This window comes from Nomascus leucogenys, chromosome 20, assembly GCF_006542625.1.
Source record: "Nomascus leucogenys isolate Asia chromosome 20, Asia_NLE_v1, whole genome shotgun sequence".
Lineage (NCBI taxonomy): Eukaryota > Metazoa > Chordata > Mammalia > Primates > Hylobatidae > Nomascus > Nomascus leucogenys.
Window position 1 is genome coordinate 1,993,903 of NC_044400.1, and position 21,932 is coordinate 2,015,834.

The window sequence follows — 21,932 nt, forward strand, 5'->3', positions numbered from 1 at the left end:
GTTAAGAGCTTTTGTTTTCCTGATTTTGTTCTTGATTTCACATCACATTGCAATCACAGAAGTTGTATTAGTTCTACTTATTTTAATTTATAAAGGCTTTCTCTATTACCGAATACACAATTAATCTTCGTGAATGTTTTCTATGCACTCCCTTTAACATGAGTATATTCTCTAATTTGGGGGATATGGGTTTTACGCACATATACATTTTTCTGTTATTTCCATTATTCTTTGCCCACTTGATATATCGCAGATTAGGACATAACTTCTGCTACTGGCGTCTTTGACAATTTCCCCTTGAATCTCTCATTTCTGCTTTTCCCTACAGTGGTGACGTATTATTTGGCTAACCCATCTGCACCTCGCTGTGAAAAGCGCCCATCTTTGTTTCTGAGCGGCTTCCAGCTTGAACTCACACTGCATCGAGATCATAGCTCCTGCTTTCCAGGTTCGCATCATCAGGATGCCTTTGCTTCCCATATTTTCCAACATGTTTGGTTTTGCTTTGCAATCCAATCAGGAAGTCCTTTCCTTTTAACAGGAGAGTTAAATCCATCTATAACTTGATTTGTGTCTATTTCTGTTGTATTATTGTTGTTATGCTTTACGATTTTGTAGCTTTTACATCTATATCATTCTGTGGCCTTTTTAATCTAGTTTACTTTTTTGCGTGTAATTCTCTCGAGGCTTAGAAAAGTGTGTGTGTTTTACCCTGGTTGCTTTTATAACTCAGCTTTGTTTCACACCTATAATTTCCTACTAGACAGTACCTACTGTATCTCCTATGTTGAGTGCCTAACTAGTCAGATATATCACCCTCACTGTTTATACAGTCTGTGACGGTTCATTCAAAGTGTCCACTGGACAGGACCTGGGGTACTCAGATCAAAACACTTTCTGGGTGTCTCTGGGAGGGTTTGTGCATGAGATCAGCATTTGAATCGGGGACTCCGCAGACTGCCCTGGGCAGCATGGGCAGGCCTCTCCAACCCCTTGAGGTCCGAATGGAATGAAAACTGGAGGAGGCGAGCGTTCCTCCCCTGCCTGGTGGCCTGAGCGGGGCAGCTCCTGTTTTTCACCCGGGACTGGGGCTTTCACCACAGCCTCCGCTGGTTCTCAGGCCTGCAGAGCTGGACTGGGCACAGCACAGGCTCTTCCAGGTCTGCTGTGCGCAGATGCAGACCACGGGATCCCGGCTCCATGGCCAGGAGCCAGGCCCTTACACAGTCACTCTCGGGATAGACCAGTCTACTGCACCTGGTGCTCTAGGGAGCCTAACACGCAGCTCGATCTACTCTCCCCACCTGATACTACCTTTAGATGGTGTGTTTGTGTCTTCGGCTCTCAACGGCGAGGACACCATCCTCATGTTCTCTCCTCCCTCTGCCATCCTGACGCTTCTTTTTGAATATACGACATGTAGCACTTACATTTCCCAGCTTCCACATTCACTTCATCTTCCAGTTCAGGAGATGGAACTCTTGCTGTGGGTTCTTTAGGTAGTTTTTCCCATGATTCGCCTCCCTGTGCATCCGGTCACCCTTCCTTCCTGTGCTGCCCCCTCTCCTGCCCTGAGACCCTCCGGGTCCTGTCTCACGCATCCCCCAGCCTCACTGTCTCTTCCTGGAGCGTGTGCGTTCCACCCAAGCCTCACAGACTCTACCGCCTCATTAACTTTTATTTCTTGGCAAAATGTCTGGATAGAATTTTCATCTGCTCAATGTCCTCCGTTCTTCTGTGAAACTTTTTCTGCCACTTGTTTTTCTTCTTTTTCTCTTTTGCTCTTACGCAAATGCACGGAGTGACCTTTACTGCTCACTGCTGAAGATGAGTTTTATTGAATCCGGCTCTGTGCACAGGTTCACAGTGGGGAAGGACAGGCCTGCTTCCTTTTATCTGAAATCCAGTGACAGTTTTGCTGCGAGTCCAATCAGCCCCCAGTAGCTCCCTCCGGCAGGAGAGAAAGGACGCTGTGAGTTCTCCTGAGAGCAAATGTTCTCTCTGCCACAGATGCGGCTTCAAGCACATGTGATGCACTTGTGTGACCCCTCAGCTCAGCACCAACCTCTGCTGCAGCTTGGAACCAAACGCCAGTCCAGGGACCCCTGTGCCAGCTGCTGCCGGCCCCCCCACCACGGAGCCACGGTCGGGGCTGCCTCTCGCAAGAGCTCCTGCCAGCAAGGGAGTTCTACTCAGCGGCTCCCTTGCGGAGCTGTCTCCACCGGCACTGCTCCAGGCTTCCCTGGGGATGTGTCTGCTCACTGCACTCTCCTGCACTATGGGCTGCCTGCCTCTGCCTGGGGCTTGGTTTGCAGCTGCATTTCTGTTTTGTCGAAATTTAAGTGCCATTTTGGTTTTCATGCTTCTTGTTATGTGTGGATGATTTCCAGGAAACAAGGGGGAAACGCTGATGTATGCCAGAATGTTCAGAGCAAAAATCAAGCCCTTTTATTTTAATGTGTAACCTTAGACTCATAACTAAGCTCCCAACTGTATTCCCACAGTAGCCAATGTCTGCCCCCTCGAGCCTGTGCCCAACACCCCCAGCCATGCTGCAGGTCCTCCACCCACCCTGCACCTCCCCGCCAGGCCAGCTCTCACGCCTACATCCCCCTCCAGGCCCATGGCACAGGACAGTAGCCACAGAGGGGCAGACCCACGATCATGTCCATGGGTCACCTTATACCTACACCCCCGCTCCCATCCGCCATTTAGATCCAACTGAAATGCCGCCTTCCCCACAATCTGTCCTGGCAGCTCCCTCGCCCCTCCCCTGCCAGCTGGAAGTGCCCACGCCCACTCCTCTGTGACCGCACCCTCTACTCCACCACATCACACGGTGACTGGGCACGTGACTCTCCTCCCTACTGGATGGGGTGTTCCCTGGAGGAGACGTGGCAACCATGTAGGGCCCCATTGCCAGCACAGAACCTGGCACACAGTCGGTGCTTGGACGGGCACACGGGTGGGCAGACGGTAGGCACGGACGCAGCAATGGCCACTTCCCGGGCATGTCCAGTGTGTGTGGCCGAGCTTGGAATGGGGAGGTCCTGGGGTGGGTCAGAGCACCCAGGATGAAGCAAAGGGAGCTGCTCAAGCTGAGCAGACAAGACCTAGCTAGAGTCTGCTCTGCTCTCCACCAATTTGAGAAGCCGTGTAGACATGCCAGTATTTAAAAGAAGGAAAGCCATCGGGGAGGGGGAAAGAGGCAGGTGGGGGAACAGCAAACGCAAGGATGGTCCTGAGGTGCTCTCGGCACCAACTGCAGTGCCTTCGCCCAGCCACCAGGCCCACATGGCAGGGCCACGGCCGCCCAGCAGCCCCGGCTTCACGTCTTTTCTCCTGGGGACTGGGCAGCCGAGAGTGGAGGGTGCAGAGGGCTCCTTGTGAGGACCTGGGGGACTTGCTGGCAGGGCACAGGCCTGGGGCAGCAGCGTTCTCAGAGGTCACTCACAGGCACCTGTGCCTCCAGCCCTCGCCGTGACGACGGGGATACCACCACCTGTCCCTGGATGGGAAACTCGGGCTCCCAGGCACGGGACCACGTCTAAAGCTCCGATCTCGGGCAGCCTACAGCCTAGGGAGGAGGCTGAGCTAGCAGGAAGTCAGGCAGGCCCCTAGGAGGCACCCTCACCGAGGACCTGTAGAACGCGTACTCACACCTGGGGCAGGCCCATGAGAGGCGAGGAGCGGCAGGAGGTCCGTGAGGGAGGGGAAGACCCAGAAGGAAAGGAGTAGCAGGCAGACGGAGCAGCGTGCGGAAGCGCAGGAGGGAAGGTGGGATCCAGGAAGAGGGCGCTGGGGATAAGGAGAGGGCCCTGTTGAACACTTCCCGACATGGGGGAGAGCTCATTCATTATTCATCCGAAGGTCACAGAGCAAGACTCACCTCCCGGGGGCAACTGTGTCCCTGCATCAGGTGGCGCACACAGCAGCCTGGCCGTCCCCCGATCAGGCAGCACACAGCAGCCCAGCTGTCCCCCAATCAGGTGGCACACAGCAGCCCGGCCGTCCCCCGATCAGGTGGCACACACAGCAGCCCGGCCGTCCCCTGTTCAGGCAGCACACAGCAGCCCAGCTGTCCCCCGATCAGGTGGCACACAGCAGCCTGGCCGTCCCCCGTTCGGGTGGCACACAGCAGCCCGGCCATCCCCCGTTCGAGTGGTACACAGCAGCCCGGCCATCCCCCGTTCGGGTGGCATACAGCAGCCCGGCCGTCCCCCGTTCGGGTGGCACACAGCAGCCTGGCCATCCCCCGTTCAGGTGGCACACAGCAGCCCAGCCATCCCCACCACAGGGACCTGAGGCCCAGGCACTTTGTGGAGTGCCCAGCCTACAAGACTTCAGCGCAGACAGATCAGGGCCCACCAGTGCAGTGACAGGGCAGGGAAGCCCTCCACAGCCAGGCCTGAGGACAGGACACTGCTCTGGGCCCGGCCCAGGCACAGAGCACTCAGTACCTAAAGCCTCGTTTTCTGCGTTTACTCCCTTATGCCTGTGTCACGGTGGCTGTGAAGCAGCAGCACAGTCCCTGACGGACTCTCTGGAGGACCTGGCAGCGCTCCAGGGTGGTCTAGGCACACAGCGTGGCTGGGGAGGGCAGCACCACGGACCAGTCCCTGATGGACTCTCTGGAGAACCCCGCCGCGCTCCCAGGGTGGCCCAAGTGCACAGTGTGGCTGAGGAGGGCAGCGCCGCAGGCAGACTTCTCGGGAAGGGCCATGATCCCACGGCAAGAGCCTGGAGGACAGGATTCCCGGCAGCCAGGGCTGCCTTCCAGGGGCCCTGAGTGTGCTCCGGGCAGTCCTAGCACTGAGCCTGTCTGTGGAAATCATTCTCTCTGGGCAAACCCTGTGCCCGCACCAGGCTGCAGGAGGCAGGGCCATGTGTGCCTGGCCCCTCCACGCCCCTTCCCAAGGCCCACAGATGGCCATCTCCCTGACAAGGCCCTGACACCCAGCAAGACAGAGAGCCCTTCCTGGGCTGCCTCACAGGGGCCTCTCATATCATATACCTGAGAAGGGTCTAGTATCTAGAACACATGAAGACTCTTACCACTAACCAGCAAAACAACCCATTTACAAAGCGGGCAATGGATGGGACAGACGCTTCTCCAGAGAAGACAGATGCGTGGCCCATAAGCACAGGGTGAGCAGTTCAGGACCACTGGCCTCAGGGGAACGCAAACAAAAGCCACAGGAGCCACTTCACACCCGCCAGGACGGCTCTAATGAAACATGGAAAATGGCATCACTGTCACTTCTCTCACGCCCAAGAGTGTTCGTGTCCTCTTATACGATTAGTCTGGCTAGAGGTTTATCAATTTTATCTCACAGAAAGAGATTTTGGTCTCATTTACGGAACTCAACTGTATGTTTGACTGAGATGAAGCAACCTGTTGATTTCAGGTGGGGCCGACAGGGAGAGGGGAGCAGAAAGCCGGGCATGGGCTGGGAGCCCTCAGAGGCGGGAGCCACCCCACCCTGGAAGACGGAACTCGCACAGCGCCATGTGCATTGCCCAGACCCAAACTGGAACAGGCGTGGGGACCCTGGGAGAGCAGCCTGAGGGTGAGCACAGACGTCCCGGCAGCAGCTCCAGCCTCAGCGTGGACCAGCCTCAGTGCAGGTTGGCTTCAGCACGGACCAGCCTCAGTGTGGCCCGGCTTCGGCATGGCCCAGCCTCAGTGTAGACCGGCTGGCCCCATGTCCCTCTGCCTACAAGGTCCCTCCCTCCTGGAGTGCAGGCCTGGCCTACCAGATCCACTCATAGCCCCAACCTTCATGAAACATTAATGCTAATGGTCCTTGTGGCAAACTCACTAGTGCAGCATAACCTTTAAATAGAGACCTTGCATTTGGTTTAATTTGGGAAGATGCAGGATGTGCTCCCAGGGGCCTTCCCTAATGCCACAAACTAATAACAAGAGGAGGAGCTGGGTAACTCCCCCACCGCAATTCCAATTAACGAGGCTGCCGCTGAGTGCCAGAGTGAGGGCGTCCACACGCACGTGCACCCGCCGCCTAATTGCCAATTCACGTGGCATCCCCGAGTCTCAACTGTACCCTGTACCCCGTGAGGTGGTTAGGCTGAGGCCCAGAGCCTCACAGAGCTCTGGCTGCAAGGTGACGGCCTGCATCCCAGGGCTCCCCGGGGCTGACTGGGGCAGAGGCTCCAGGTCTCCAAGAGATGAGAGGGTGCTGAGGTCAGAGCTGGGCATCCTGGCCAGAGGCCACCTTTCTGCTCAGCTCTGCACCCTCTGGCACCAGGAAGGCTTCTGGAGTGGCTGTGGCTTCCTGAGGAGGCCTGGGGGGGATCTTAAGTGGAGTCCACTCTCCAGTTTCCTTTCCAGCCTGGAGGAGACACAGGCGCTGTGGGCCATGGACAGCCCTCTTGGCTCACCCAGCCGTTTCCTCGTGAGCACAGATGTGCGCCTGAGCTGGGAAATGCTTTCTCCTAGAAAAAAGCATCCCAGCCGGAGGGCATGTCCTGGCCAAATGTTTGCCTGAGGCCACCTTCATTTCTCAGGATGACTCCTCAGGCACCGCCCCTGGGACGAGGCTGCTGCAGAACCAGAGCAGCTGTGCTCGGAGGAACCGGGACCTCACCACCAAGGCTGCAGCGTGCCCAGGGTCGCCACTGCTGGCCTCACGAGCACCTGCCCACCAGAGCACCACTGCTCTGACTTCCAAGCTGGACACCCAGCCCCATTTACATTCACGGAGGAGCGTTGGGAAGCCAGATGGGTGGTGTCTGCGTATGTGGCTTCCAAGGGCTCCAGAACCTTCACTGGGATCAATGAGGCTGCCTTCTCAACAGGAGCACTGGTTGTTAACACTGGGGAGGGGGCACAGGTGTCAGAAACGTTTTGGAGACGGCCACTGCTCTCTGGAGAAAAACGTGTGCACGTAACGGAAATGTGTATGCAGCCTCAAGGGCTTCGTGGAGAACTGAGCACCTGCCCTGGGATGCTGGATAAAGAGCCCCTGCTTAGAAACAAGCCTGAATTTGAAAGCTCTCCCTACAGAAAGGGCCTCCCTCCCTCCTATCAGCTCCAATCCTACATCTGCCTTTTTAGGACATCTGAGGCCACCTCCTGTCCCTGTGAAGCCTCTCGCTGTGGAAGTTAACTCTGCTGGGGGAGCTTGGGGAAGGCTGTCTGCCAGGGCTGCTGGCTGAATCACAGGCAAAAACAAGCCCCCAGGCGGCCCAGTTCAAGGGAAAGTCCTAGTGTCTCCAAAACAGGCGGATGCGAGGATGGCATGGGCTCCACGTCAGGGAGGCAGGCAGCAGGGGCAGGTGCCACCATTGTGGGCCTGGGGCCAGAACGGGATCAGCTTATGGAAGATACTCGTAGCTGAGAGAAAAAGCTAAGCCAGAAAGGGCCACTGAAGAGACACGACAAGTTTAAATTGCAGGAAAATGCTTCGTACTTAGGATGAGGGCACGGTGTTTCCCCTATACGGAATTACTCCCATAATTTTTCAAGATAAATGAACCAATTTCCTTTCTTGTGGTTACTATAGACTCACTCTAAGTTTCATGGAGTGGAATGCACAGGGGACTTCACTGCTCTGAGTCTGAAGTGCCCACCTTCTCCTCATCCCCGCCCCCAACGCCCAAAAGAGGCCCCCATGGGTCACATGGCAAGTGTGCAGACAGTAGCGACATGCAGGTGACTGGGATTCTAAACCACCCAGGAATAACCCTAGTGAGCAGTGGGCAGGACCCACAGTGCAGGGAGGGGACAGGGCTTCTGGGGGGGCCGCACTGCGACGAGCCTGCCTTCCCACGTCAGTCCACAGACCAAGGCAATCCAAGAGGACTGGCAGGAACCTTGGCAAGCTCCCTCTGAAGTTTACTGGAAAAAACATTGGAGAATATCTAAGATAATTCTGAAAGAGAAAATAACACAAAGGTCACGACGTATCAGACACACTCTGAGGCTCTGCTAGCTCACACACTGTGGCACTGGCCCAGATAGAACACAAGCTTACACATTCCCTCTGCACTGAGATTTTCTTCTGTTTTTTTGGAGAAGCAGGGATCCAAATCCTCTACAACCAAGGCCCAGACATTATGCTTGAGCCTATTTTCTATTTTCTGGGCTAAGAAACCATCTTCTCGGGCTACTGTTTCTAAAATGCAGATGATCCTTGCAAGGTAACGACATTAAATCACCAGCATCTTCTCATAAGATCTTTGCAAACTGGTAAAAACCGAAAAGGCTGGATGCTCACACTGGGAAAGGGGACAAAGGTAAGATGAAGCGTCCTCCTCCCACCTATCCCCACTCAGCACTCGGCAGATGCTTTAAAATCCACAGCTGAATGCCTGGCCCTGGGCTAGCGCTGGAGCCCCAGAAAGCCCTGGGGTCCCGTCCTGGTGGATTTCACAGACGGCCTGATATGAGGAAGCCCCTGCAACCGCCCTGGCCACAGGGTCTGGGGTCAGCCTGCCTGGGTGTGAACCCTGGAGCACTCTCTGCCACTGCCTGTGCGAACACGGGCAGGTCACTAATCCTGGCTGCACCTGTTCCTCGTCTGAGTCTCTGGGGCCATAACCAGCTTGTGGGTCTGCTGCCAGGATCACAGTGGGATAATGTGTGTAAACAACAAGTGTGTACTCATGACATGGGGAGCACCAGCACACATTGGCTTTGCACGTGCCACCACCACGCCCAGGACAGCACAGGGACGACGGTGGCGATGATGGTGAAGGTGCGGGCCTCATGAGGGCAGGGAGGGAAGAGCGTGTCTGGGATGCTGGGGCAGCAGCAAGGGTCCAGCTCGATTCCCAGGAAGCCTGAGTCTCCGCTGGACTGAAAAGACATCCTCGGAGCGGGAGCAGCACAGGGATTGCTTGGAAGGGCATGAGAAGACGAGCTCAGAGGGTGGGGACATCACCGTGGGCCGGGCAGGCCTATCAGGCACTGAGGGACCAGGCAGAGACCCCCCAGTAGGAGGACGGGGCAGAGCAGTGAGTGCCCACTGGGTCTCACACAGCAGGAAGGAGGTGGGCCCGTGCACGGACTGTGCGCTCCCGCTCCCATGCTGAAATTCTAGGAGGGAGCCTGGGGAGGTGAGGAGGCCACCAGGCAGAGCCTCAGGGAGGGGATTAGCACCCTCATAAAAGGGACCCCAGAGCTCCCTCGCCCCTCCCACCGTGTGAGGACACAGTGAGAGGGCGCCATCTGGAACCAGGCAGCCTCAGCTGACACCAGACCGGCCAGTTCCTGATCCCGGACTTCCAGCCTCCAGAACTGTGAGCAACACATGTCTGCTGGGGTTTTGTTTTGTTTTATTTTTTAAACAGAGATGAGGTCTCACTCTGTTGACCAGGCCAGTCTCGAACTCCTGGGCTCAAGATTTCCACCCGCCCCAGCCTCCCAAAGTGCTGGGATTAGAGGCGTGAGCCACCGTGTCCAGCCAGCATCTGCTACTTTAAGCAGCCTAGTCTGCGGTGTTCCTGTTGGGGCAGCTGAATAGACAGACGTGCAGCCACAGGGTCTCTGTTCCCTCAGACAACGGCCTAGAAGAGGCGCTCAGCAAATGCTTGCTGAATTAGACACACTTCCCTCCAATGCAAGAGGCATTTAAAGCAAAGGTTGCTCCATGTGATACTTGCTGTGGCCAGCGCGATTCCTTCCGCTCTGTGGAGGAGGCTTGAGGCACCTTGGGGCACGCACTGAGGATGAGGCTGGATGCAGGGAAACCTTAGCTGGTGAACAGGCAGTGAGCCTGGAACCAGCCCCGGGGCTGCTGAGGAAGATCAGGCCGGTGTTCTCACCCAGAATCGCTTCCCAGAACAGCCTCGATCTTCCCAGCACACGAACTCTCTTAGCTTTGTGAGACTCCAGGGAGGCTCCCCTTCCTCTCTCCACCCGGAGGACCAGGCAGTGAAGCACCTGCCTGTGGCCACACAGCAAGAGAGGTGACAGGTGTGGCTGAGGGAAGGGACCAGTTGTGTGGGATGGAAGGGCGGGCGCAGGAGCCCCAGGCGGGGGCCCAGGAGAGGCCGCCTCCAGGGCTGGAGAGGAGGAGAGTGAGCTGAGGACACAGTCTCAGACTTTGAGCCATTCCCCAGACCTGCCCCAGACACATCCCTGGCCCCAAAGAGCCTCTCCAAACTCAGGACACCTGCACACCGGGGCACATGGGGACATACATGCTGGTGCAGCGTGAATGGAACGGGTTGCCAGGAATCAGAAGGCTGCCACCAGCCATACAGAACCCCGATACCAGCAGCGAACCCCGGTACCAGCAGCGAGCCCCTCCAGCATGCCCCAAGCAGGAAGCACTCTGGTCAGAAGTAGTGCTTCGTCGCGTAGCAGGACAGGTCCAGAAGGTGAAATGAGGTACCGTAAGTTACCACACCAGGAGGCTCTCATGATCATTCATCTGGAGGCACTGGCCATGCTGGTGGATGTGACCAGACAGATTCTGGGCCGGACAGAGTCATGAGGACCAGCACTGAGGAGCGGCTCACAGCTGCCTGGTCCATCCTCAGTATTAGCACCAGTGAGGATAGAGGCACCAGCCACGCCTCCCGTGTGTGCCGGGCCCTGCAGGTCTACACACAGCTCCTGGGCAAGCAGGGTCCCCCCCGGGTCTACACACAGCTCCTGGGTGGGCAGGGTCCCCCCCGGGTCTACACACAGCTCCTGGGCGGGCAGGGTCCCCCCCGGGTCTACACACAGCTCCTGGGTGGGCAGGGTCCCCCCCGGGTCTACACACAGCTCCTGGGTGGGCAGGGTCCCCCAGATCTACACACAGCCCCTAGGTGTGCACAGCCCTCCAGGTCTACACACAGGCCTCACTGGAAGTCTCTTCAGGGCAAGCTCTGCCGGTATCCTCACCTTCCCATGAGAAGCCAGAGGCTATGAGAGCCACACAGACCACAAGCTCCTGCACGGCAGACCCCAGGGAGCCCAGGGCTTCTCCATGGGCCCACGGGACCCGCCCTGCTCATGGTTGCCAGATTTCAGAATCTGTCTGTAAAGCACCTGCCGCTAGGCCTAACTCAGAGTGGGCCTCGACACCCTGCCCATTTCAGAGATGGACAAGGAAGGGTGGGGGACAGAAAGCGGCCTGTCCGGGCCTCAGTGCTGCTGTAGCCACGGCCCTTGGCGGCGTAGACTTGGCACAGGGTGCCCCGGGAGCAAGGAGCAGGCCCAGAGGGGTCACAGAGGGAAATCAGGAATCAAGGAAGATTGCTGCTTAATCAGAGCTGAGGGTAGCGTGATTCCCTCTAAATCGGAAAATAAATCTTCACTCCTCACTCCCCAAAGTACACAAAATATCAGAGGACTTTTCATAGCTGTAATCAAAAGACTCCTATCTCCGGCCACTGCGGGCCTAGCTAATTAGGGGGGTTCACTAATGATACAACGATGGCCCAGGAAATCTCTCCTTGTGATATTAATTGCATTTAAAGAAACAAACATGAATTGTACTTATGCTTACTAATTAGTACGGGTTTGCTAATTAATAATAAGAAAGTCAGAGTGCCTTTGTCTTGTCACTGGCAATTAACTAAAGATTTAAATTTTTCTTTTTTCTTTCTTTTCTCCTTTCCTAAATAACAAAATGACTTTGGGTTGGAAAATAGCGGGTAAAGGAGCTGCAGGCTGGGAGACGGGACGGGCACCAGGGCCATGTCCCAGACCACTGTGGACAGAAGGCGTGAGCGATGCCGTCAGCCCTGCCTGGAACGTGGCTTCTCCACACAAGCCCTGAGGGTGCAGACCACCTAGGCCCCAGCCTTTCCAGGGACAAGGGAGCCCCTTCCCTAGACAGCACCCACTGCCGAGCCAGTCACAGGGAACTGGGTGGGAGGGGCCTCAGAGCCAGACCCGGGGTGACTCCAGCCATCTCAGCTCAGGGCGCGCTCCCGCTCTGGTTCCTCCACCACAAAATGAAAAGGGAGTCAGGCTGTCCCGCAGCCCAGAGACCCCCTTCAGACAAGACCATGTGCCTGCACCTGTAATCCCCAGGAAGAAGCCATGACACTGAGGGCTCTGGGTCACACAGAGAAGGGGCGACCTGGAGCCCAGGGCTGCACAGTCCAGTGCGGTGGCGGGGGACAGGGGAGGGAGGCCACTAGCCTTCAGGCATGCCTGGCAGGGGCCAGCCCCAACCACGGTGCCTATAGCCCCCTTGCCTGGCACTGCTCTCCCCAGGACCTCCTCTGAAGGGCTCTGCATGGCAAGAGGGGCACAGAGCCAACGAGACCCCTCCTGTCGTCCCTCGGGAGCCCATCTGGAGGGCCTATGGCTCCAAACAAAGGACGGGGCCAGGAACAGGAGCTCAACCCGGGGAGGGGTAAAATCATAATCCTGCTTGGGGGCAATCCTCCCAGCACCAAATTTGAAGTCAAATGCTGCAGCTTGGGGCCCAGGCATTAGAGCTTAAATGCTGCTGGGCACAATGAATAAGGAACAGAAAATCTATGGGCTAAAAAAGAGAAAAAAACACAGGTTGAAAAGCAGCCAAACCTCCAGCCCAGCGCTGCACCAAGCACACCTCACAGCCCCCTGACCAGACCCAGAGATCCAGAGAAGCCAGCACTGCAGGGACAGCCACACCCACCCCGCCTGAGGGCCCAAGACCAGTTTCCGTCTCCCTCCCCACAAAAGAGGCCTGGAGTGAGCAGTTCCTCCAAAACCACCTGCAGCCAGAGAAGGGCCGATGCCCGGGTCAAGGTGCCAGCTCCGAGGCGTCCGTGCCTCTGTTGGACGTGGGGAGTCCACGCTCCAGGGCAGCTGCAGGCACTGGGCAGGTGGCTCAGCCATAATGCCCAGGGCTTGGCCTGACCTCAGACAACTCCATTTCTAACCCTCCTGGCCTCCTGCACACGCGGAAGCATGGCCCCCGGGCACGTTTTAATTCAGGCCAACAGTGAGGCAGCTGGCGTGTTGACACACAGAACACCAGGGTCTCCACAGGGCATCTTCAGATGGGAGCATTCCTCCACAAACAGCACCCACCCCACCCCAGGCTGCTCCAGAGGCAACAGAAAAGGGGCCTCACTGAAGGGTCCAGAAAGCTCAGTCACTGAGAAGGAAGCAACAACAGCCCTCGGGGCTGGGAACAAGGAAGGCCCTGGGTGTGCCCCCCACCAACCCACCACACAGGCAGAAGAGGACCCTGGCATCCTTCCTGAACACCTGCACTCAGGGGAACCAGACCCCACAGTCCACAGAGCCCCCTAACTCCACTCACTGCTGGACACCAGACCCCACAGTCCACAGAGCCCCCTAACCCGCTCACTGAAGCAGGAGCATCTTTCAGGCCTGCCCTGAGCCGTCTCAGATGAAGGCAGAGGAATGGAAACCGAGTCTCAGACCTGCCATTACACAATACAGTTATGATGGGTTCCCCTGCAAATGACATCAGCAATGAAAGCTCACAGCAGAACACAGGGAGGAAAATAAACAAAACAACACCCCCCCAGTATTTCTACAGCCTAAAGAGAAACGTGGTTCATACTCCAGTTTCAAAACCCAGACCTAAGAAAGGCCTGTCCTGGAGCCCCCAACAGCCTGCTTTTCCCTCCACTGAGCAAAGCGTCACATCCCCGCCTCCCTCCCTCCACTGCGCTCCCCTGGCAAACCCGCCCTGGTGAACCCCCATTCCCTGTGACTGTGTCTGCTGGGAAGCACCTGAGCGTGGCAGACAGAAGCCTGCCACCCAACCTGGCTCCAAGTTCACACCACAAACCTCAGCAGGACTGCCGGGACCCTCACAGGCCAGTCCGCCTCATGCCCACTTCAGGAAGAGACAGGAAGCTCCAGCAACCTGCTGGCCCCGGCCCCTTTCAATGCCTCTCAACTGCCCCAGCCCTACGTCATGCCCGTCACTACAGTGAGGCTCCCATCAGCATAAACCGCTCTCTCAGTGCCCATCGGTAAAATGCATCTTCCCTCCCAGCTCCAGGCCCAGCCCTTGAGCAGGCCCTTCTGTGCCTCCCCTCTCATTAACGAAAAAGCCCGCAGGGCCCAATGCAATCCTCTGCTCCCCTTCCGGGTCCCCTCTGCAGTCCGACTGTCCCCTGAAAACACCTCCTTCTCCAGGGCTCTGTGAATGGACCTGCCCTCCATGGCGTCCCCCAACTCCTGGCTCTCCCCAAGACTAGACGCTGGGATGCTGGAACGCCCCAAAGAGGCTTGAGCCTCCGGTTCTGTCTTCTCTGCTACCTACTCATTCCCAACAACAGAAATACTGTGCAGAGCAGATGGGCACCTCTGACCCCAGCGCACTGACTCAAAGCCTCCAGCCCTGTGCATCCAACGTGTGGCAGGCGTGAGACTCCCACACTACACCCTCAATCTCCCCACCCCATACCATGAGCCCACCCAGGGCGGAATGCCAAAGCCATCCTTGATTCCCAGCCTTCACGCTCTCTACCTCACCTGCATCTCCCTTCAACGCAGCCGACTCGGACCACGCCTCCGCATGCCACTTCAGTCCTAGCCCAGGGCACCTGCGTCTCCCACCCCGGCCTGCCGGTTCCCACCCACTGCGGCCCTGCACAGAGCAGCCAGGCACCCTTTACCAATGGACACCAGGTTGTATCACCACCTCCTCCACCCGTGAAACCACAGCCCTGCCATGACCACACAGGGCCCACAAGGTTGGACTACCAACCACCGCGGGCCCCGCTTCTGTCACCCCTAACCTTGCTGTTGGGTCCGGGGACCTGCCTGCCCCACCATTTCCACCACCAACAGTCGGGTCCCCCAGGCTTGGCTCAGGATGCTCTGCAGAGTGGCCCCGGGAGACTGTGGCTCCTGCATTTGCCACCACCGGAAGTTCTGTCCTTCACTCTCCTATGGGCCACTGACTACTCATTCGGCAACAGTTTGCCTCCAGGAGGGCAGGAGCCTGTGTTGCTGGCTGCCGTATCCCCAGCACCAAGAGGAATGTCCTTAAGCGGCTGCTGAGTGAACAGCGACCATTCCAGAGCCTCAGGACAGCTGTTGCCAGCCCGCCTGGCCTTGGTCCTGCAGACGCCAACTCTGCCCAGACCCACATGGTGCCCTGCTGCTGCTTCTCTGCGCCGCTGGGCAGCTTCTTCCAGGGTCTCAGCAGACAACCCTCACCCATTCCCAGCCTCCGCCCTGGTGCCTGTAACTCTCAAGAGGGTGATTTCCAACCCCATGCAACCCTGTCCCACGAGAAGGGCCTGTAACCACGGCCACAGCCACAACCGCCACAGGCTGTGCAGCCAGCCCCACAGTCTGTCAAGGGATGAACCCTCAGCACACCCCTGCCAGGTGGAAAGGAAGGCCCTGAGGCCCTGAGAGCCAGGACATCAGCTCCCAGTCATGAGCCGGCAAGCAAGGACGCCCAGACGGGAGCCTTGACCTGGGCTGCAGGCCCTGGGGTCTGTACAACACCGACAGCCACTCTGCCTGTGACCCAGGCCAGCCTGACGCATGGCCCGGGGCAGAATATGCAGCCACACGCATGCACGCATGCCCCAGGGCCGTCCTTGTCCTTCACAGACATGACCAAGGCCAGGGCAGCGTGGAGGGAACCTACACTTTGTTTAGGCCAAAATGCTTCAGAAGCAAAGCCCATTTGTTCCCTAAAACAGTGGGAAGCTTTTTGACACTGGAGGCCCAGAAACCAGGAGAGCCTGCCTGGTCCCCCACGGGCCCACACTGTGGGCCCCCAACCCAGGCTTGGAGGCAGCCAAACCAGGAGAGTGGGGCTGATGTGGGCTGAGCAGAAAACAGCTTAAAAGCACACCTGCCGCATTCACAGACGACAGATAAGCACTCGCTAGAGACGTCCCTCTCCTGGTCGGGACCCAGGCTGAGTGACGCCTGAGCCCCGGCTGAAGCACTATCCCACTAGGGACTCAGGTCCTGTGTGGTCAGGACAGGGGTCCACGAAGTCACAGCACCAATGCCCAGTTCGCTGCTGGACAGACCCCTTGTGGGCTCTCACACCTGCTTTGTCCCTGACACCGTGGCCTCGTGCGGCAAACACGTCACTGCCTCTGGCCACAAACACGGCGGTGGGGCCCAAGGGGCTGTGCTCTCCCCAGGCGCGTGCCACCTGTCACTGGCAGAGATGGGACTCAGGCTCCTCACACACCCTTCCCCGCTCAACACAGCTTCCGACAACAGAGGAGGCAGCCATGCAGTGGCGCCCGCGGCCTAAAGGCTTACGGGGACAGGCGTCCCTGCCCAGACCCAGGGTCCAGGTGCCCTGAATCCCGGCCACTCCCGAGTCTGACTCACCATGTCTGCTCTTTGCTTCTGGCCTCCCAGCTCCTCCAGGGCCTGTGACAGCTGAGCCTGCAAGACAAGACAGGATTCGGCCTGAGACTGGGGTGGGCCAGGCCCCATTTCTAGGACTGCGGGGAACACAACCCCCACCACCCCGCAGCCTCCACTCCCTGGGGAGCAACGGGACCCAGGAGCTGGGCAGTGGGCAGCCAGAGGGTAGGCAGGGGTCAGCACAGCCACTCCATGAGGCCCAGGGCCCACTGATGGAGATGGAGACCGAGTGGGCTGCGGGAGGCTTGACAGAACGAAGGTCCATCCCAAAAACCTGCCTCAGGAAACTGACTGTGAATCGGGTGGACGGGGGTGGGCCCAAGAGGGACTGTGGAACTGGGGAGAGATGGAGGGAAAGGTTCAGCATGGGACTTTTGGTCAGAGGAAATCAATTCACTTTCCCTGGCAGGCTTGTGCTTAAAGAACAGAATCAGGTGACCTTCCTGGCAGAGGCCCCACCTCAGAGCATCTCCTCCGCCATGGCCAACCCCCCAAGCAGGACCCCGACCCAGGCGGGAAGGGTCTCCTGCCCCGACACACTCCCCAAAGGGCACCAGGCTTGACCCCACACTAAGGGTAGAAAAGCCAGCAATGAAAAGCCAGCCGCCTCCTCCTAACAGGCCTCATGGAGCAGCAAGGCTGGGCCTGGTTGTGGGGCAGGGATGTCAGCAGTCCAGCTCCCTGCTGGGGACAGTGACCCTGCATCCATGACCTGCACGGTGCACAGGGCTCAGGATCTCGGAGACCCCTGCCCTGGGCCTCTGCCCCTGCAGTTCCTGCCTTCCCCCACATCCTCTGCCTCTGCCCCTTCCTGACTCCTTCCCATGACCCTGCTTGGCTCCCCACTGCCCCCACCACCTAAACACACTGTGGCTCTGTCCTAGAACCCAAGAGAAAGGGCCAGGCAGAGGGCCTTGTGAGACCCCCCAGGCCACAGCACACACGAAAGGCCGGGAAGGAGATGGAGGGCCAGCCCAGGAGTGAGGCAGGTGGCTGTGGTGGGGTGTAGGATCTGTGGGGTGGAGGCCCAGCAGGCCTGAGGGTGAGGGAGGAATCGAGAGGCAGTCAGAGGCCTGGCCCAGCGGCAACTGGAAACCACTGGGCAAGTCACCAGGAGAAATGGGAGAGACCAAGGCGGGGAGGCGTGTGTATGTGCGTGTACACAAGTGTGGGTATGTATACGCACACCTGAGTGTGGCGTCTGCACATGTGGTGGGGATGGGGGACGTATGTTTGGGGACACAGAAAACGAGGCACTACAGCCCCTGGGGACACAGCCTGGGGAAAGTAGCTGAGGCAACAGCCCACAGTCCTCAACCTGTCCGCTCTGCAGACCATGGGCCCCCAAGCTCCCCTACAGGCCCAGCCAGAGCCAGGCTCTGGACTTCCCATGGGCCATCCTGGTGCCTGCTGGTTCTGGACGCCACAGCAGTCAAACCCAGGCTCCAGGTGACCCTGTGGAGGCTGCAGGTGTGAGCACCTGAACCCCCCAAGCCTCTGGTGTGGGGCCTCACTCAGTGGGGCCACCCGAGCGACTCCCATTGCCCAACGCCCCTGTGCAATGCCTGTGGGCGAGGGGAAGGCCTTGAGCTCTCCCACCACCAGCCCCCGCCTGGTGCCCTCACGCTGCTCCGGGGGAGGCCCTGGAGCCTGCCCAGACACCGTCATCCGAAGGCAGGTGGCCATGGCCACGCTGGGCTGTGTGGAAAGCTTGGTGCCTTGGGACCTAGGAGCAGCGCACTGCCCTCTTCACAGCCAGCTGAACCCTGGATAATCCGGCCACTGCTGGGGTCACCAGCAGCTGGGACTGGGAACGGCAGATGGAAGAGGGACATCCCCCAATCTAGGCCTAGACACAATGCACTTCAACCAGCTGCAGCCCTGGGCGCTCCCGGGGGCACAGGGAGCCAGGTCGGGGCATCCAGGCACCCCATGCCCCTGGGCAGAGCCTCAGCACGCGGGAGGCAGCTGCAGTCCACACTCATGCTCTCCTCACGCAGCCCTACACCCTGCCCAGGTCCACCCGCACCCACAGGCCACCAGGCCAGAGACCACCCCAAACATGGGGGACGATAACAAGGCTCTGAGCTGGTCTGGGCAGCGAGATGCACCCGTTAGAGCCACCCACACCCCCGGCAGCCTGGCCATGTCCGCCACGCCTGGCACACCGTCCTGGGCACACAGGTGTCTGGCACCGTGGACACTGGCCTCAGGTGACAGCTACAGGTGAGGCACATCGTCATCCCCATTTACATCAGCTCACGTGGCCACCTCACAAGGTCAAAGGCACTTTACAGGAGCAGCTTAGAAGAGGCGGGGCCGTCCGGAAGCAACAGGGCTGGGAGCTGTGCGCGAGGCCTGGGCCAACCCCACTCTCCTCTGCCTCCCGACACAGAATCACTGCAGGGTGGAGCCGTGACCACGGTGGCCAGCCCAGGGTCCTACCAAGGCCAGGCAGGCCACAGCAACCTCAGCCTTCACAGCCTCTGGCACCAGGCGGGTAGGCTGCAGGCATTCTCAGAAGGCTTCATGAAGTTTCTGTGAGGACAGCACTGAGCCATGTGTGCCTGAAGACAGGTTCATTCACAAGCGGCTCATCAGCCTGAGGCCAAGGCGTCCACCTCCCTACCAGCCCCATTCAGCCTCCAACTTCCGTCAATGGCTGGAAAAACAGAACGCATGCATCTGAAATCCTCACGACCCAGGGCCTGGAAACACAGAGACCAGTGAGATTTCTGATACATCCTCAAAGCCAGTCACTGGCGAAAGGTGACTGAGCTGCAGAGCCCTGCACTCAGACTCGCACCCTGGTCTTGGGTACCTGGGCAGGGCCTGCTTGGAGCAGCTCCCGTGAGAGCGCAGCCCCGGGATGGGGCCAGGAGGACAAGCGCACGTCAGCAGGAGCAGCTATGGCTCGGCTCACATGCCCGCCTGGCGCTGAGCAGGGCCCTGGGTTCAGCAAGGCAGACATCGACAAGCTGAGTGCTCCCCAGGAGGCGACCAGGACAGTAGAGGGCATCACAGGAGCCATCCAGCCATGAAGACAGACAGCTTACAGACAGTGAGGGCCACCTTTCACCGAAGACTGAACACACAGGTGTCACTCTGGCTGCAGTGAGACGTCCACGGGGTCCTGTGTGACCCGGGAGGTTCTGTGTCTTCGCCTGCACTCGGGGGGTTACACACACACTCACTCTGTCGTCCGACAGGCTGAAAACTTACAATCTGTGCACTTCGGTGTATCGTGTTATATTTCCATTAAAACAAATACTCTAGCACCCTGGGGGACGAATTAGGGAGGAAAAGAAGGACGGTTCTGTTACCATAAAGAGAAATGGTTTCATCCACGCACGGTGCTCATGCCTGTGAGACCAGCACTTAGGGAGGCCAAGGCAGGACAACCGCTTGAGGTTAGGAGTTCGAGACCAGCCTGGACAACATACAGAGATCCTGTTTCTACAAAAAATTTAAAAATCAGCTGGGCGTGGTAGCACACAACTGTGGTCCCAGCTACTCAGGGAGCTGAGGCAGGAGGATCTCTTGAGACCAAGAAGTTGAGGCTGCAGTGAGCCGTGATTGGGCCACTGCACTTTAGCCTGGGCAACAGAGTGAGACCCTGTGTCAAAAAAACAAAAACAAAGATGTAAAACAAAACAAAAAAAGCTTGTTTGTAACCAGCTGCATCTTCCCAAATGGACAGCCAAATGGGACACTGCACAACCCTGAGTCAGAGGTGACTCCAGGCGCAGGGTTCTCAGCAGAGCAGCCACCAGACAGAAGCTCAGCAGGCAGAGGGGCTAGAATTCCGGGAGTGTGAAATGGAGGGCACGCTCCATGGGCATGGAGATGGGGGAGCAGCAGCAAGGCAGGAGGGAGCTCAGGTCTGGCTTATAGACATTCCACAGCACAAGGTTTGTGGGTGCAGGACACCTCAGACACAGGAGACACGGGACATCACTAAACACACAAGGCCCAGCACAGGAGAGGCGAGGCAGGACATTAGGGTCCCGAGAGACCCAAGACGACGCTGTGTGCACAGAGGAAGCCCCCAGATGAGGCACCAGGAAGCTAAGGGGGACAGGCTCTCATGGGCCCCAAAACGCACTAGAACTTCTCCTTCTGGACAAGCTGGAGGAACCAGCACAGACATACCTCCCACCTCAGTCACCAAACACCAGATACAACATAAGGAACCGTGGGATTCCGGAGGGAGGGCAGGCAGCTCAGAGCTCAGAGTCGCGGGAAGGCATGGGGTGAGTCCCCCAGGACCCAGGCTGGGGCAGTGCCACAGACAGAGCCCAGCAGGCCCGCTGGGTGAGGAGAAAGGAACGGGAACTCCAGGAGGCACAGATGGGCAGCTGGGCCTGGCAGGCCAGCACCAGACAGAGGAAAGGGACCTGAACAGAGGCCACCAGAGAAGAGGCGCTGAGGTGGAGAAGCACGGGAAACGCTGGGCACGTCAGTCACTGGAGACACACAGATTTAAGCCAGGGCTAAATGTGCTGCTGCCCCACTGGATCCAGATACCAAAGCCGACAGTGCCACAGCAGAGTGTTCTCCTGGCTCTGGTGCCGGCAGCCTGGGCAAGAACGTGTCACTGAACCCCGCATGTTGCCACGGTATGGCTGCTGGGAAGAGTCTGGCAATGTCTTAAAAAGTTAGGGCCCAGCCCGGTGGCTCACACCTGGAATCCCAGAACTTTGGGAGGCCGAGGCAGGTGGATCACCTAAAGGCGGGAGTTTGAGACCAGCCTGGCCAACATGGTGAAACCCCGTCTCTACTAAAAATACAAAAATTAGCTGGGTGTGGTGGTGGGCGCCTGTAGACCCAGCTACTCAGGATGCTGAGGCAGGAGAATCACTTGAACCCGGGAAGCGGAGGCTGCAGTGAACCGAGATCACGCCACTACATTCCAGCCCGGGCAATAGAGTGAGACTCTGTCCCCACACTGTCCCCCCAAAAAAAGTTAAACCCCACAATCCTACTCCTGGATGTAGAGCCCAAAGGAATGAAAACCTACATTCACAGGAAGTCTGGCACGCAGATATTCACAGCAGCTCTGTCCCAACTGGCAAGAACAGGAAACCACCCTGGTATTGGCCAGCAAGTGAACAGATAAGATCATTTTGGTAGAGTCTCAGGATAGAGAATTATTTTGTAATAAAAGTAAATGAACTGCTGATACAACGTTGATGGGTCTCAAAAGCTCTGTGCTCAGTCAGAGACGACAGACGCAGCAACTGCAGGACTCCATTTACATGAAGTTCCAAGAAAGCCCGAAACAACAGTAACAGGCCCCAGACCAGTGTCTCCACGAGCCGGAGGTGGCAGGAAACTGACAGTCAACATGGACCAAATCATACAGATAAAGTTGGGGGATTTTACTGAGTATAAATTTCAATAAAGCTGCCTTTAAAACATGGAATCCCCAGAGCTTGGGGAGAACCACATGCACAAGGGCGAGGAGCTGGTGCGGCCCGAGTGTGCACTGGAGAGCAGCTGCTGTGGGGCCTCAGACAGCGCAACTCCAGGCTGGTCTCGGGAGGGTTCCTCCAGGAAACCGCGTCTGTGATGGAGGCAGTGGGTGGGCGGCAGAGCGCCCCTTGCGGAAACACCCTGGGCCGTGCACTTTGGCACTGAC

At 58.0% G+C, this 21,932-nt stretch overlaps 1 protein-coding gene across 10 annotated transcripts in view; it reads right to left on the reverse strand.

Annotated features, from left to right (window-relative positions):
* The window catches only part of MAD1L1 (mitotic arrest deficient 1 like 1), a 408,034-nt gene that overhangs the window by 165,531 nt on the left and 220,571 nt on the right, over nucleotides 1-21,932 (reverse strand). For all 10 annotated transcript variants that reach the window (XM_030801339.1, XM_030801341.1, XM_030801338.1 and 7 more), the window contains one exon: nucleotides 16,253-16,309. In XM_030801339.1, the coding sequence (XP_030657199.1) occupies nucleotides 16,253-16,309 (57 nt within the window). The remainder of the gene's footprint in view (nucleotides 1-16,252; nucleotides 16,310-21,932) is intronic.